This window comes from Rhinoraja longicauda, chromosome 1 (genome assembly GCF_053455715.1).
Source record: "Rhinoraja longicauda isolate Sanriku21f chromosome 1, sRhiLon1.1, whole genome shotgun sequence".
Lineage (NCBI taxonomy): Eukaryota > Metazoa > Chordata > Chondrichthyes > Rajiformes > Arhynchobatidae > Rhinoraja > Rhinoraja longicauda.
The window spans coordinates 41,290,471-41,306,518 of record NC_135953.1 but is presented as its reverse complement, the minus strand read 5'-3'; the positions used below and the strand labels follow the sequence as shown (position 1 = coordinate 41,306,518).

At 39.6% G+C, this 16,048-nt stretch overlaps 1 protein-coding gene across 1 annotated transcript; it reads left to right on the top strand.

The window, feature by feature from the left end:
* The first annotated feature begins 2,984 nt into the window (after positions 1-2,984).
* syt4 (synaptotagmin IV) lies at positions 2,985-11,422 on the top strand. Its single transcript, XM_078396069.1, has 4 exons — positions 2,985-3,477; positions 4,434-5,269; positions 6,317-6,437; positions 7,058-11,422. Exons 1-4 carry the CDS (start codon positions 3,444-3,446, stop codon positions 7,369-7,371), a joined length of 1,305 nt encoding a protein of 434 aa, XP_078252195.1. The 5' UTR covers positions 2,985-3,443; the 3' UTR covers positions 7,372-11,422.
* Positions 11,423-16,048: the final 4,626 nt, after the last annotated feature.

Here is a 16,048-nt window from a genome sequence, read left to right as displayed (position 1 = left end):
AAAGGCTGGATAGGCTGGGACATTTTTTCTATGATGCATAGAAGGTTCAGGGGCGACCTTACTGAGGTGTTCCAGATCATGAGGGGGTATGGATAAAGTGAATGTTAATTGACATTTTTCCAGGATGGAGAATTCTAAAACTTGTGGACATAGTTTCATTTATCGTGATATGGCACTAGAATGAGATTGCCAGTGGCAAGGACTTAATTGCTGGGGGGGGGGGGGGGGGGGGGAAGAGGGAGCCGGCCTGCTTTGTAACTTTGTCAGTGCCGTAGGTGGCCGCTATTTGTATACATTGTGTATGCAAGCAATGAATCTCACTGTGCCTAGTCACATGCGACAATAAAGTATTCCTATTCCTAATTGAAGTTTACTTCAACCAAACGACCATGCTGAACATACGTTGGACTTTATTAAACGATCATCCACTTCCGAAATGAGAATTATTATTTTAATTTCAGCATAGTAGCTTTTGATAGTAATAAATCATCACAATTTTCAAAATGACGGTCCTAAACACTCACTCAGTATTTTTGTGCAAACAATATCAGTCAATATTTCATAAAATAAGTTTCATATAATGTTAATTAGTCACAACATTGTGATGTTGAACCCCATCATTTCCAATATTACAGTACCAAAATATCAGCACATCACCAAGGATCCCATTGGCCATTAGCCACCAGCAGTAAGTTAACGTGTGATATATACTCCTGGGAAAAGTGATTTATGTACAAGCACAAACAACAGATACATAGGAGTTTATGTTGCTCACTTACGATCATAAGTTCATAAGTGATAAGAGCAGAATTAGGCTATTCGGCCCATCTAGTCTACTCCGCCATGCAATCATGGCTGATCTGTCTCTCCAACCTAACCCCATTCTCCTGCCTTCTCTCCATAACCCCTGACACCCATACTCAGTCTGAAGAAGGGTCTCGACCCGAAATGTCACCCATTCCTTCTCTCCCGAGATGCTGCCTGACCTGCTGAGTTACTCCAGCATTTTGTGAATAAATCGATTTGCTAATAAAACATTTATCTATCTCTGCCTTAAAAATATCCATTGATTTGGCCTCCACAGGCAATTAATGCCACAGATGCACCACCCCTTGACTAAAGATTAATAATTTCCTCCTAATCTCCGGGAACAGTGGTGGCTCAATTTCCACATAAAAACACCCTACTATTCTTGTGAGTTATTCTCTGAAATATGGCTCCATGTACGGATGATATTAAGGGATTTAAAAACCTAGCGCACTGTCCAAACGATCCAACTTGGAGCTTGTAATAAGCTTGACTTTTAATTCCATGTTTGTTTTTTTGTCCTTCATATGCTCATAAGTTCTTCGAGCAGAATTAGGCCATTCGGCCCATCGAGTCTCCTACACCATTCCATCGTGGCTGATCTATCTTTCCCTCTCAACCCCATTCTCCTGCTTTTGCCCCATAACCCCTAACACCCTTGATCTGTAAACCATTTTCACTATACTGTCAAGTGTTGTGCAGAGATGTTAAAATATGTTGTATGTCATGCGGTGAAAATGTGTTTACACTGTTATATTTAATGTTTCTAATGGTTCTTTTTATCATTTTTTTTCCCGATCCAGTCAAACGGTGATTCTGCAGATAATACTGGAGACATAAGGAACTTAAGTGCTGGAATATGGAGCAAAGCACAAAAATCTGAAAGAACTCAGCTGGTCAGGCAGCATCTGTGGAGGGAATGGATAGGCGACGTTTAGGGTCGGACCCTTCTTCAGATCAGAATGAAGGGTCCCGACCCAAAACGTCCCATATGTGTTCCATCCGCAGATGCTGCCTGGCCTACTGGGTTACTCCAACACTTTGTACTTTGCTGGAGATAATTCTATTGTTTTGCAGTCATCTATCATTGGACATTGCAATTATCCATGGCCCTGTCGTGATGCATCTGTGACTTCACCAAAAATACATTATTCAGGTATACAATATAGTTAATTCCACAGGGCCACCTTAAAAATCGAATTATGGTGCTTTTGGCGATTATTTGCGAATACGGACAGAACTTCACATCCTTTTTATGTACCAGAAAACGCAAGGATTTATAAGTTTCTCTCTTTTTGCATCTTAATTCAAAGTAATATATGACCCTGGGGTTTAATTCAAAATGATACTGCTTGAACGAAATATAATAAAAAAAACATCTGAACATCAGACTGTGTCTTAACGCGGATATCTGGTCGATAAACTATGTGAAATATTTTAATAACCTTAAGAGGGAAGCGTAACATACTGCAGTCCTGAAGTAGATGTGCGTAATAGAGGTCTAGGCTTGTCTTGAATGAAATATCGCAGCGTCAATGGAATATCTGACTCATTGCATGACTTCAACCAGCAGATGGTAGTGTGTTCGCCTTCTTACAAAGATACATCAACAATCACTGCCCACCTTAATTCCCTGATCAACTGAAAAATGCTAAATTGATGTCAGCATGTGAGTGGGACGGCTGACGCCCTATTCGGATACTGCATAATGTCCAGAGTTTGTCAGAAATACATCCACGCCTCAATTAGTATAAGAAAATAACTGCAGATGCTGGTACAAATCGAAGGTATTTATTCACAAAATGCTGGAGTAACTCAGCGGGTCAGGCAGCATCTCAGGAGAGAAGGAATGGGTGACGTTTCGGGTCGAGACCCTTCTTCAGACTCAATTAATCTTTCTTTATTCCCCTAAACTCCGTCCCTCCCTCCCTAAAAAAAAAACAACTTTTAACCACGACGGAACTAAAACCTGTTTTGTTCGTCTAAAGTGCATTGATGGCACCCTGCTAAATCGCTCACTAAATTTTGAAAAAGTGCCCAGGCGGCCAGTCTGTTTGTGCAGAGATGCCTCTCCCACGTCCAGCGGGTCTCAGGCAGCAGACAGTGTGTCTGGTGTGTGAGTCAGCCGCTGTCGGGCTCCCTCCCTCCCTCCCCACCCATCCATCCATCCATCCACCCACCCCTCTGGTCCTCTCCTTCCTGCCCATGAAAAATTAAACGACGCGAAATAAAAAAATATATAATAATAAAGAAGTCCCTCCCATTCCCGTCCTCCGAGCTGATGCCGCTCAGACTACAGCCGTTTAACATAACTGATGGGAGGAATTTAAATACCTCAGGGAGTAAAAGAGCTCAACTCGGGCAGCGCTTCGTCAAAAAGACGTCATCCAGCCAACCACGTCCACAGTGTTTGCGACTCTTCAGACCTGCAGCAGGCGGTGCCGGAGCTACAACTCATCTCCCCACAACACCCCCCCCACTCCAACGCCAGCCCTTCCCTCTGCCCACTTTTTCCCCCCAGGAAACCTTCTTCTGCAGACCACATTTAAAGAAAAACTGAGCTGTCGGCTCGGAAGAGGAGGAGATCTCTCTGTGCGTTGTGTTTTTCAGCACCAGGGACAGAGCAAAGGATCGACATGGCTCCGATTGTGGAGAGCGGGGTCAGCCTTGGTAAGCTTGTCTCCCCGCACGGGTCTTTAACGATAAGCTTTCACTCTCCAGATGCGTGGCCTCCATATCTGCGGCCGAGCCGCTTCCTGCACCGTGTGGCCACCTTTGGGCGTTGTATTAATAGTTTAGGGTGGTCGCGACATGCCTCCTCCTCGGGCTCCGTGTAGATCGTCTAAGCCGGACCACAAGGCAGGCTGTGACCACCACCAGAAGTATAAATAAACAGCCAAAGGTGGCAATACTTTGCCGGAAACTGCACGGTCACAGATGCACTTTGCCCATGGAGCAAATGGCAAAGACTGGCTGACCATATTCCTATCGTAACGCTTACTCGCCAGTCATTGTAGATGTGAAGCCGCAGGTTCAGCTGGTCTGGGCTACAATTACCCATTTCGATTCCTTCCATATGCCTCTCGTTCAGTGAAAGTTTTATATTTGTTTGATTTTGGTCGCTCTGTTTCTAGCTCGCTCCCCGCTTGTCTCATGTGCTCAATTTTGTCCATTTTTGGTAAACACAAACCCGCATGTTTGTCAAACTGGAGCGGGGTTGGGTTCGGGAGCGCTAATTGGAGTCTGGCTAATCGGATCCATGCGGATTCGCCTTGTTAATTAGACATAATCTCGGGCTGCCGCTGTTTATCAGCTATAACGATAAGACAATGCGGTAAAATGACACTGATTTGAATGATCTCATCTATAGTTAGTTATTTGCTGGAGAGACATTTTTTCATAAAATTCTGCAAATTTCTACTTTAGCTCACGACACTACAAATAATAATCTGCATCATTCATACAAGTTTATTTAATCTGAGCTGTTCGGCTGTACTTAGAAAAACCCATTCAAAAAACAAAAATATCTGATGCAGGATATAGCATCGGTTTAATAGTTGAAGTTTTTTTTAAATGTCTCCTTAATTATAATGCATTAATACTTCTATTGAACGTTTTTTTTCCAGATGGTGTAACTGCTCTAGTAGGGATAGCCAGTGCTTTTGCCCTGATATTTACGATGTCCATGTTTGCGTGGATCTGTTGTCAACGCAAATCTTCAAAATCTAATAAAACCCCTCCCTACAAATTCGTTCACATGCTGAAGGGAGTCGACATCTACCCTGAGAATCTTAGCAACAAAAAGAAATTCGGGGCCGATGACAAATCGGACTCTAAAGACAAGGAATCTTCAAAAGCCAAACTGCCAAAGAACTCGCTCCATTTAGACCTGGAGAGCCGTGATCAGAATGGAAATTTCACGAAAACTCCAGCCAAAGTCCGGAGCTCCCCAGAAATCGAGAGCGTTCACCCCAAGGCATTCCCAGAAGGCGAGAATAACAGTGTATCATCCGAGACCTCTGTCTCGGACAAGTCATTGGCTCCTCCTGAAGAGAAAAACAGTGGACCCAAACTGGGATCCTTGAGATTCTCCTTAAAGTACAACTTGGACAAGAAGGCATTGCTTGTGAACATTATCGAGGCCCGCGGTTTGCCAGCCATGGACGAGCAGTCCATGACCTCTGATCCTTACATTAAAATCTCCATCCTGCCAGACAAAAAGCACCGAGTGAAAACACGCGTCCTCCGGAAAACCCTGGACCCGGCTTTTGACGAAACGTTCACTTTTTACGGCATCCCCTACAGCCAAGTGCAGGACCTGTCTCTTCATTTCCTGGTGCTGAGTTTCGACCGGTTTTCGAGAGACGATGTCATCGGCGAGGTGTTGGTGCCAATGTCTGGAATCAATCTCACGGAAGGCCAAGTGCAGATGAACAGGGACATCACCAGGAGAAACTGCCGGGTAAATGTTTGAAAGGACCCCTTGCGTTCAGATGTTGCTTCCATTTGCGGTGCGATGTGCGCTTTGCTAGGTGCTCAGTTATTGAAGGAGATAAAGGAGAGGTTAGGTTAGCGCCGGGGCAGACGTCTGGGGTACAGGGAGACTGGATTTTTAAAGGATTAAAATGAAAGCGAGCGAGTCAAATTGCATAAATCAGAGTTGGGATTTATTTAAATCTAATTTTGGAAGCGAATACATAGCTTATACGCAGATAACACTTAGTTGTCTCTGATAGATAAGTTTAATATTTATGATTAAATAAAATAACTAGACGCCTATGTTGTAATTAACATTCTGACAATTGTAGTTGCAATAACGTCTTTTAATTGAAAAATGGTCCTTTGTTAAATGTTTATCAATACGTGTCCCAAGACCGGAACCGAACATTCACTGCATGACGATTTGGAACATTATCTCCAAATCCAGGAGGTGAATAATTAGACATAATTCACAGCCCAAAACCCGACTGCTGGAACCAAGTGGTCCCTGCCTCCCTCCGTCAGTCCTTCACCCTAACATCCCACCTTACTTGGCATAACCCCGTATTTCATTGGCAGAATTTGTCTGATCAGAATAAGTGCCGTTCTAGTATTCCAGTATCAGTCTAACGACTGAGGAATGACCCTTTTTATACCTGACACAGAACGAGCTGTTATTTAAGATAGATGAGATAAAAAATAATTATAATGCGACTCAATCCTTCCGAATGGCATTAGTTGCATAAAATAAAGATTACAAAGTACCACATTGATAATCACATCTTTTTTTTCGAAATTAAGATATTTTCTAAAACATTTAAAAAAACACACCAAAGAGACACATGCCAATTTAAACTGTGGTCTGCTAATTCTAATAATGTGTAACCAGGTATCAAGGCTAACATTGGACAATCTTTTTGTCTCCTGTAGGGGTGGTACCATGACAAAGAGCAGCAATGAGACCTACTGTGTAGAGATAACAGCGTGTTTCTGAAAGTCTGTTCATGTGTCTTCTTTTGTTCATTCACAGAAATCAGTGGGTCGTGGAGAATTATTAGTGTCCCTTTGCTATCAATCTACCACCAACACCCTGACTGTTGTTGTACTAAAAGCTCGCCATCTGCCGAAAAATGATGTGTCTGGATTATCAGGTAATTATCAAATAGGGTTACCAGCAGTAATACAGCTGGAGCTAAGAAAACAGACCCATTAATCAGCCTTTCTTTGCATCTATGCATCTGAATATCTATTCCAATATATATTTATTGCCTCTGATTAAATCTAAAGTGTATCACAGAGTACATAGACATGGAAATATTTGTTGAAATTTTGTGAATGTAATATTTGTAATATAATTCCAATCTTACAATATGCAGATAACAGTTAATCATCTATGATATAGAACGTTCATAGTTCTGATTGAATAAAATAAGTAGATTCCTATTTTATAACTTGCCTATTATGACATTGTTTAATCATATGTTGTTGCCCAGTACTGCATATGGGGGACATAGAAAATATAAGTAAATTCTTGAATTATTCATCAAGCAGCAGCTGTCAAACAGGTTCAATGTATTGAGCTGGTGATCAGTTCTGATGAGCTTCTGCTTTTTGCAGATGCTGCTTGACCTGTTAGGTATTTCCAACATTTTCTGACTTAATTATGATTAATTGCTATTTAAATCTGCTGTACAAATATATTGTAAAATGAAAGACTGAAAAGCACAATTCGAAAAGTTAAAACAAATGTATTGTCTTGTTTTCTTGCCAGCTGCTGACCCTTATGTGAAAGTCAACCTGTACCATGATAAGAAAAGAATATCAAAGAAAAAGACCCATGTTAAGAAGTGCACCCTGAATCCAGTGTTTAATGAGCTCTTTGTCTTTGACATTCCATGTGAGGGGATTGAAAACACCAGTGTTGAGTTCCTGGTTATTGATTTTGACAGAATGATGAAGAATGAAATTATTGGGCGCCTCGTGCTGGGAACATCAGTAGAAGGGACAGTAGGAGAGCATTGGAGGGAGATCTGTGAGCATCCAAGGCGACAAATAGCCAAATGGCATTGTCTGAGTGATGGTTAGCATCAAAATGGAGGGTTGGACTTTATTGTTTGGTAGGCAAGGAACAAGCTGTGCATTAACCAACCCAAAGCCTTTCTGAAGAATTTTCAATTTATACTAAATATACATAATTTGTACATCTGATTGTGGTAAATATTGTGATCTGTACTGTATAAGATGAAGTGGCATTGCTCTCTTGTTTGCTAACATTATAAATAAATTCAAGGTAGCTAGTAGAATGGTAGGCATGTATGTTCGCATTTTGTGTGGCTGTTCACATTAGGGAGTATGTTTCTGGGGATCAAACTTTTAGGATGTAAGTTTGAAAGAAGCATTTAAAATTTGCTGATACCTTTTGCAATGGAAGCCCATAACACTTTGAATGAACTGGGGATATCTGAAGTAAAGTCATTCCAATGTTTGTAGCTCAAGAAGCTAAATATATATATATATATATATAAACAGATTATGTGTTGCCTTAATGTTCAAATATATTGGAGGGGAATAGTCCAGGTAGCACAGTTGTTTTGTTGCTTTCCAACTCCACCAAAATTGGTTAAGTGAAATTCTTTATGAGCTAAGGTGGAACATTAGCTAATATCAAAAGTTTTACGTAATAACCACCAAGTTTCTGTCATTAATGACCCAAAATACAACACCCCACTAATATATTAACAGTTGAAATCATTGTCATTCAAAAAGGCGTTGGGAATAGCTAGATATGTTGACATGGCCAGTGATAAAAATCATATTTTTGCAGTGGGATATGCTTTCCTAAAGTTGAAATAATCGTCGTATGGAGTAAAATTTACAGTAAATTTAATTGTGATGTATTTGACCTAGTATTTCTTGATATCACTGCTCCATACACAAAATCAGAAGTGTTCTATTTATAGCTTGGTAAAATCTCCATACAAGAAGCACAGTATTTACCCCTAAACTATTTGTTTTAAATGAATTGTGGTATCATAAATGACTGACAACATGAAGAATGACAATTCATATTAAGAGATTTTGTATTATAGTGACATCCATTTTCAGAGCATTGGGGCATTTAAATGCACTATCATTTATACATTTTATTATTTTGTATGGAACATATCCATAAATAGTGCCATCTACATAGCAGCTGTATCTGGGAAGCAGTGGCATACTAAAATTAATATTATTTATTTGATTGCAAAAGTTGTTTCTTTGCGATTTCATGATGCCATGGAAATAAACAAGTTAAAGATGTGGTTAAAATTGATGCACATAAGGTTCACTAAAATTGATGCACATAAGGTTCAAAAACTAGGCTTGTATTCACTGGAGTTTAGAAGGATGAGAGGGGATCTTAGAGAAACATATAAAATTATAAAAGGACTGGACAAGCTAGATGCAGGAAAAATGTTCCCAATGTTGGGCGAGTCCAGAACCAGGGGCCACAGTCTTAGAATAAAGGGGAGGCCATTTAAAACTGGGGTGTGAAGAAACTTTTTCACCCAGAGAGCTGTGAATTTGTGGAATTTTCTGCCACAGAGGGCAGTGGAAGACAAAGCACTGGTGGATTTAAGAGAGAGTTAGATAGAGCTCTAGGGGCTAGTGGAATCAAGGGATATGGGAAGAAGGCAGGCACGGGTTATTGATTGGGGACGATCAGCCATGATCACAATGAATGGCAGTGCTGGCCTCGAAGGGCCGAATGGCCTCCTCCTGCACCTATTTTCTATGTTTCTATGTTCTAAATCTGCTTGTAGGCTAATTCAACATTCAAAGGAAAAATAATGTTTTTTCTTCTGCCTTTACCAAAGCTTAATAGCACTGCAGATTGAAGTAAGCACACAGTGAAGAATCGTGGCATATCCCAAAAGGGCTGACCTGGAAACCTAAGAGTAAAAAACTGAAGGAGAGATGGTCATCGTCATAATCAGGATATATTTATACTCCATTACATTTCATACATATTATTTTCACCAAATTTTTTTTGCGAGTTAAAAAAATATTGGTTTTTAAAAGGAAACCATACTCATGGTGGAATGATTTCAATTACATCATGATATTTCTTCATTTATTGAATTGTGACAAATCCTCTCCAATATTTCTTTGAAATAACACCATTATATGTGATGTAAGTGAGCTCTTAACTCCAGAGCAAGTTCGGTAAAAGGTAGGCCACTGAAAGAAAGGAATAACTGTTTTACCTATCCTTTTATAGCATCAGGTTGAGCATATTGTTATAAATATGGTCTCATTTTGCTCTATTCTGAAACTACAGTACAGTCATCCAGCTTGTGCAAATCATGCTGTAAATGCATTGTGAACCATGCATTTATTATGCATGTTGCTTTAAACTAGATCTCGGTGACAGATGTAGGAGAACTTGTAGTATATTTAATAATTAAGTATACTATTGATGCAACCCTAAAAGATGCAGAAACAGAATGTGACTTTAAAATCATTGGTTACTATCAAGGAAATGATACAGAATGTGAGTAAAAAGTGATTATAGCTTTCAGAATGCTATTTGATCTCGAATGTCAATGCATTTAGTGAATTGAATTTTTTCTGTCACTGATCCTTTTAGTTCCAGGAAAAATCATTGCTTGAAACATTAATGAGCACTCAGTACCATTATTGATCTCTTCACTTTGAATCTTAATGGATCAAATTTTGAGTTACCATATGTTTACTATGAATGGCTTCCATTTTATTGTTATGTTTAGCATTATATGTTTGTGCTTTTTTTAAAAGAGAAAAGGGCTCCAAATATGTTTAAGCTGCTTTGGGCACGCACACTGCCAGAGACCAAATTTCTTGTCTTTTGATGGACAGATCATGCCAGGCTCACTTTAGGGATTAGGAATACTTTGTGAAAAGGTGATCTGTAGGGTAACATTATATGCATTTTGTAGAATAAAAATAAGGGGAAATGTTAGATAAAATATACTTTTGTAGTATAGGAATAAGTGGTTGTGTTTACAATTGTTCAGATGAACATTTTAGCACAGATGAACTTGGCTTAGCAAGATTGAACAGATCAAAGGGAATCTGAAACACTGCATAAAGACATGTTACCATAATCCAGCCATCTGGAAATATATCACATTAAGCTGAAGACCTTGTGTTACCATGCCTGTTCATTGCTATGCAGGATGGGATTCAAAGTCTCACCACATGGGAAAAGAAAAGTCTGCCTGAAGGCACTTCAGTAATCATAAGTTCTATTGGTACTTGCAATTTAAGGGATTTGTTATTTTTATAGTTTCTCTTTTTTTAACTTAATAAACTATGTTAAATCAGGTTAGAATGTAATCATTAGGCTAGAACATTTTGTTGATTGTCACATTAAATCAATTTTTCTTCAAATGACACCGATCCATCAATAAATGTATCATTTTGACAATAATTATTCAGAGCAGTAATATGCTGGTAAGTCTTCAATTACATATCGGAGAACTTATTAACTCAGCAAAATAATAGAACAACTACTTACAAACTGTGAGAGTTTAATTGAAAAGTGATCTCAGTTTTGGATCTGATAACATATCTGTAAAGTGTGTAGAATTTGTTTTAATTTAATTTCACATTTCAGAATTACATAAAATACTTTTACCCCAGTGAATTTGAAATGTTTCACGTTATTATCAAATTTTCAGTTCACAACATTGTTCAAAGCATTGCAATTGCAGTTGTAATTTTTGTAAAATAGTTTTGGATAATTCTGAAAAATGTAACTGTGTGTGGTTTGAAATGATGATGTGTGGCAAACTGCTTATTCAAAACCTCCAGCATTAAAGGTTACAGAATTATATATAACTATACGGTGTAAATCTGTATACGTAATATGTTTTGTATGTTGCATTACAATGTGTTTACAATCGATTAATTAAAAGAATGCGCACATTCACATATTGTGGTAGTAATGTAAATTACTGGCAACAATTGTATTTAATACTTCTTCGTGCTGTTGATGTAAGATTATGGTACACAAGTCTTTTTTCAATCAAAACTTTGAAAAAAAAGTTGAGAAAATGTTGCCATTCTGCTGAGGTCTTGTGCCCTTGTGCTCTGTGTGTTAAAAAATAATAAAGCACTACATGAATTGATTTATTTTTTGTTTTAGATATGTTATTGCACAATCGATATGATTTATTTTAGAGCACTTTTCAAAAAGAAGGTGCTATTCAAATTTCTTCCAAATAAACTCACTACCAATGTTAAATATCCTGGTACATAATACATAATTTGTTTATACATCTGATAATACTTCTTAATGGCTGATAAAACAAAGAAAGTTTGCTAAATGTGATATTCCCTGAAATTGGGCATGTGTTCATGATGCTTAATTAACACATTCGTGTTCAGTGGAAAGGCAGTCATGAGATCAATTTTATGCTGCTTGCTAATTACAGTTATTGCAGTATCCACGCAACATAAATCATGCTATTATTGCCTGAAAGGTTCAATGGAGAGCCAACATAGTGACTGGCTAGCCCAACTTAAGGCTAGTCAGTACTGCTCAGAGCCAGCCTGCCCTTTCCAACAGATGGGCATGGCAACTAGATTAGGTACTGACAGGCAATCATTTACAGAAGGTGAATTAAGAATCGGTGAACAGGACTCCAAGGTTAAGAAGACATGGTGAGGAGAATAGAAAGCAGGAGATATATCTTGTATCCATGAGAATCTGGGGCAAGGGCACACCGCCAGAAGACAGTGAGAGTGGTCCTGGAAATAGATTTCAGTCACGTTCCCCAAGGATTTGGATACACCGATGCAGAATGTTCAATGATCTTACACGAGTTGTCAAACTGAGTGCCTCTTCAAAGGCTTGCTGCAACCTGCACAGTTTACTACTGGGCACAGTTTACTACTGGACACAGTTTCCACCATTCACTTGCTAACAATCACTTTCATTAGAGACTCATAGCTGACACACATTGGTTCTACCTTCCATATTTACCAGTCTGGCCACTGTGTGACTCCAGATTTAGCAATGTGGTGGATTTCTAACTGCCACCTCAGTTCAGGTGCAGTTGAGGATGGACAACAAAGGTTGCAAATTGTCCTGTAAACATCAACAAATCAAGTTGTGGTAGCCACGCAGGACATTGGCATTTTGTTGAAAGATAACAGCGCAATAATTTGATGACAGCACAAAGTGAGCAGTAAGCTGCAGGTTAATAGCACATGTATCTCATGTCCACTTTCAAATTTAGCCTTCCTTAAATTCTAGTTTAAGCATAACCCTTACACTTTGCAAGGGGCAACAGGGAAATGAATTGCATCTATTATAATTTGCCACACATTGCAAATGGTATCGGTTCTAATATTGCAGATTTAACATTGCTAAATCTGAAAAGATTTAACACATTTGCTATGCAGTAAATCCCTCTTGTGTTTCACCAGAAAAATCTGGTGATTCAGTGCAGACATAAATCCAACTCTTCTTATTTTTACAACTAAAATCATTTAGATTACAATGTGAATTTAATGCTGAAGATATATGTAGGAGATATGTTTTTAATAGACCTTTAGAAAATGAGGCCTATGACATTTAAATAAGAAATTAAAGCCCAGAAATTCATGTGTGTTTGTTTTTTTTGCATTCAAAATGATAGTGCATGTGTTCATAACACAGTTTTAAAAAGCCCTAAAGAATTTGCAAATGTTGACAGTGCTTTTTAGAAGATGATATTTTAAGGCTCATTTGTGCAATGTCACATTTTCAGAACTAGCAGGCATTACTGGACAGCTTTAATTGAGTTTCTTGTGGTTGTTACATTTAGTCATACCACTGTAATCTAATGAGCGAGCCCGGAAAGGCACATATATATAGCACCACTGACATTCTACTTACTGGAGAGTGCTGGTCACTTCATCCAGTAATTATTGAGGGCTGGAAACATGCTTGCAATTTACTGATAGACACCTCAAAGGGTTGGTTGACCACATTATCTGAAAGAGGGGAGAATGATCTTCAAGTGGTGATGATAAGAGATCCCAGGGAGATATCTGATTGGAGCAATATTCCCTGCAGTGCTAATCAGTGTTGAAATGAAATGTTAATTCAGGAGATGGGACAAGTTGAATTCTCAGAATTTAAGATTTTTTTAAGAATCACATCCGTACTTCTTGGTTTCACCTTCATTCACACTCTGCTCACACCATGCTCTACAATATAACCTCTCACAAATACACAAGCTGCTTCTGGCTTCTTCAGTCCTCACCACCACTCCCCCTTCCTTTCCATTCACATTTCCAGTTACTCTCAATTAATGGAACCTTAACGTATGAAAATACATTAAATAGGTATATCCACCAATTGCAAAATAGTGGCACAGAGTTATAGTTTGAAGATATGACACAATGGCTTATGCCATCGAGTACACATTTGGGTCATACCTACATATATACTTGCATACGATCCAAGAGAAACACATTGAACACAGACATTGCACGTGCTCCTTGGGCAATCCATGCCATTTGTATGTCTGCACGAGACTCCTTCAATTTACTCCTAGAGATTACTAGACAGTAGGTTAATGGGTGTGTGCAAAGCCTCCTTGAAAAATGTAACATTCTCACTTATGCCTGGGAGTCTCTTGCTTATACCACTTAAAGTTGAGCAAGACTTTCAGGGTGGTGTTGAGAACCATGCAATCATCCATTATGAGTGCATGGAAGCCCAGCGTATGTTGGAGCAAGTGCACCACCTCTCAAAATATCCATTATTCCAGGACAATAACCCCTCCTTCAATGTCAGCAGGACAAAGGAGCTTGTTATCAACTTCAGGAAGCATTCTGGAGTACATGCTCCAATCAGCATCAAAGGTGCGGAAATAGAAATGGTTGAGAGCTTCAGGTTCCTTGGCGTTAAAATTACCAATCATCTCTCGTGGACCAACCACATTGATGTGACAGCCATGAAGGCCTCTACTTCCTGAGAAGACTGAGGAAACATGGTATGTCACCAGTGACTCTTACAAACTTCTGGAGATGTGCCATAGAAAACATATTGTTTGGTTGCATCACAGCTTGGTTTGGGAACAGCTCTACCCAAGATAGCAAGAAATTGCAGAGAGTTGTTGATATAGCCCAGTCGGTCACACAGACCAGATTTCCCACCATTGACTCCATCTTCACTTCACGCTGCCTCTGAAATGCAGCCAACATAAGCAGAATTTTTCATCTGACCAGACCAATTTCAATTGCACCAGACCAATTCCAGAAGGCAGCAGACCAATTCCTGAGATATCAGTTTACAGCTCAGCTGGGCAATTGTGCTGAATTCAAGGAGCAGTCAGCCACTTTCAAGGTCTAGCTGCCGGCCTTGACATGTTTTCACAGCCATGATGCTAGTTTACAATCTGAACACTACCACATTGTTGTCTACAACAACCATGAATCAACAAATGAAATTTATACCTGAGATCCATGACATCTGTGTGGTGAAAACCATACCATAATAATTTGTTATAGACAATAGATCAAACCTGTTGGGAAGAGGCTAGCTTAAAGAAATTCCCTGATTTGGAGGAATATTCATCACATATAGATGGATAATCCTGGAACATTAGAGGAGCTAGGGTGACATGGAGAGGTTTGCAAAGACGAGTTGAACATTTAGTGAGCACCCAAGCTAAAATTCACCTTGATCCCGATATTCCACATGGTTTAGTTTAGTTTAGTTTAGAGATACAGCACGGAAACAGGCCCTTCGGCCCACTGGGAACATGCCGACCAGCGATCCCCGCACATTAACACTATCCTACACACACTAGGGACATTTTTTTCCCCATTTGCCAAGCCAATTAACCTACAAACCTGTACGTCTTTGGAGTGTGGGAGGAAACCGAAGATCTCGGAGAAAATCCACACAGGACAAGGGGAGAACGTACAAACTCCATACAGACACATCCGTAATCACGATCGAAACCGGGTGTCCGGCGCTGCATTCGCGGCAAGGCAACAACTCTACCGCTGTTCTACCGTGACCGCCCTTCAGGACATGGTTCTTCAGGGCAAAGTTAATGATATGGAATGGAGCCAAAATTGGAGGCAGAAATTGACAGACTTTTCAGGCATAAAGTAATTGAACTGGTTAAATACTTTGAATGGGCAGCACTCATTGTGCAAAGTTAAGGCAAATTAGTGAGATGATTAGTGTTAAGTTTTTAGTTGTTATCGCACAGACATTTAATTTAGTTAAGCGAAACAGGCCCTTCAGCCAACCAAGTCTATGCCGACCATCGATCACCCATACACTAGTTCTATCCGACATGCAGGGAACAATTTACAGAGGCCAATTAACCTACAAACCTGCACATCTTTGAAATGTGGGAGGAAACCAGAGCACCCGGCGAAAACCCACATAGTCACAGGGAGAATGTACTAACTTCATACAGACAGCACTCATTGTCCGGATCGAACCTACATCTCTGGTGCTGTAGGGCAGCAACTCTACTGTTGTGCCACTGTGCCGCCTTCTTCACATCCAACTATCTTCTCTTCAGAGTTTCATCTGTACAAGCTTTCTTTCAGAGAACCATGAAGAGGTTCTTGCAGGGTATTCTCAAGGTCACTGTCTGTCTGAATGAAATCCTGAGAGATAACTAGTGGATCTGGAACAAGGCTTAAGCATACTAGAAAAGAAAGGCAAGTGAAAAAAGTGTGCTTCCTTGGTGAATGAAATACACTACCTATGGTACCAAAG

Excerpts from the sequence above, each read along its gene's own strand:
- syt4 (XM_078396069.1), top strand. The coding sequence starts at position 3,444 with ATGGCTCCGATTGTGGAGAGCGGGGTCAGCCTTG. Across the intron at positions 3,478-4,433 it reads GGAGAGCGGGGTCAGCCTTG|ATGGTGTAACTGCTCTAGTA; the intron begins GTAAGCTTGTCT and ends TTTTTTTTCCAG. Across the intron at positions 6,438-7,057 it reads TGATGTGTCTGGATTATCAG|CTGCTGACCCTTATGTGAAA; the intron begins GTAATTATCAAA and ends TTTTCTTGCCAG.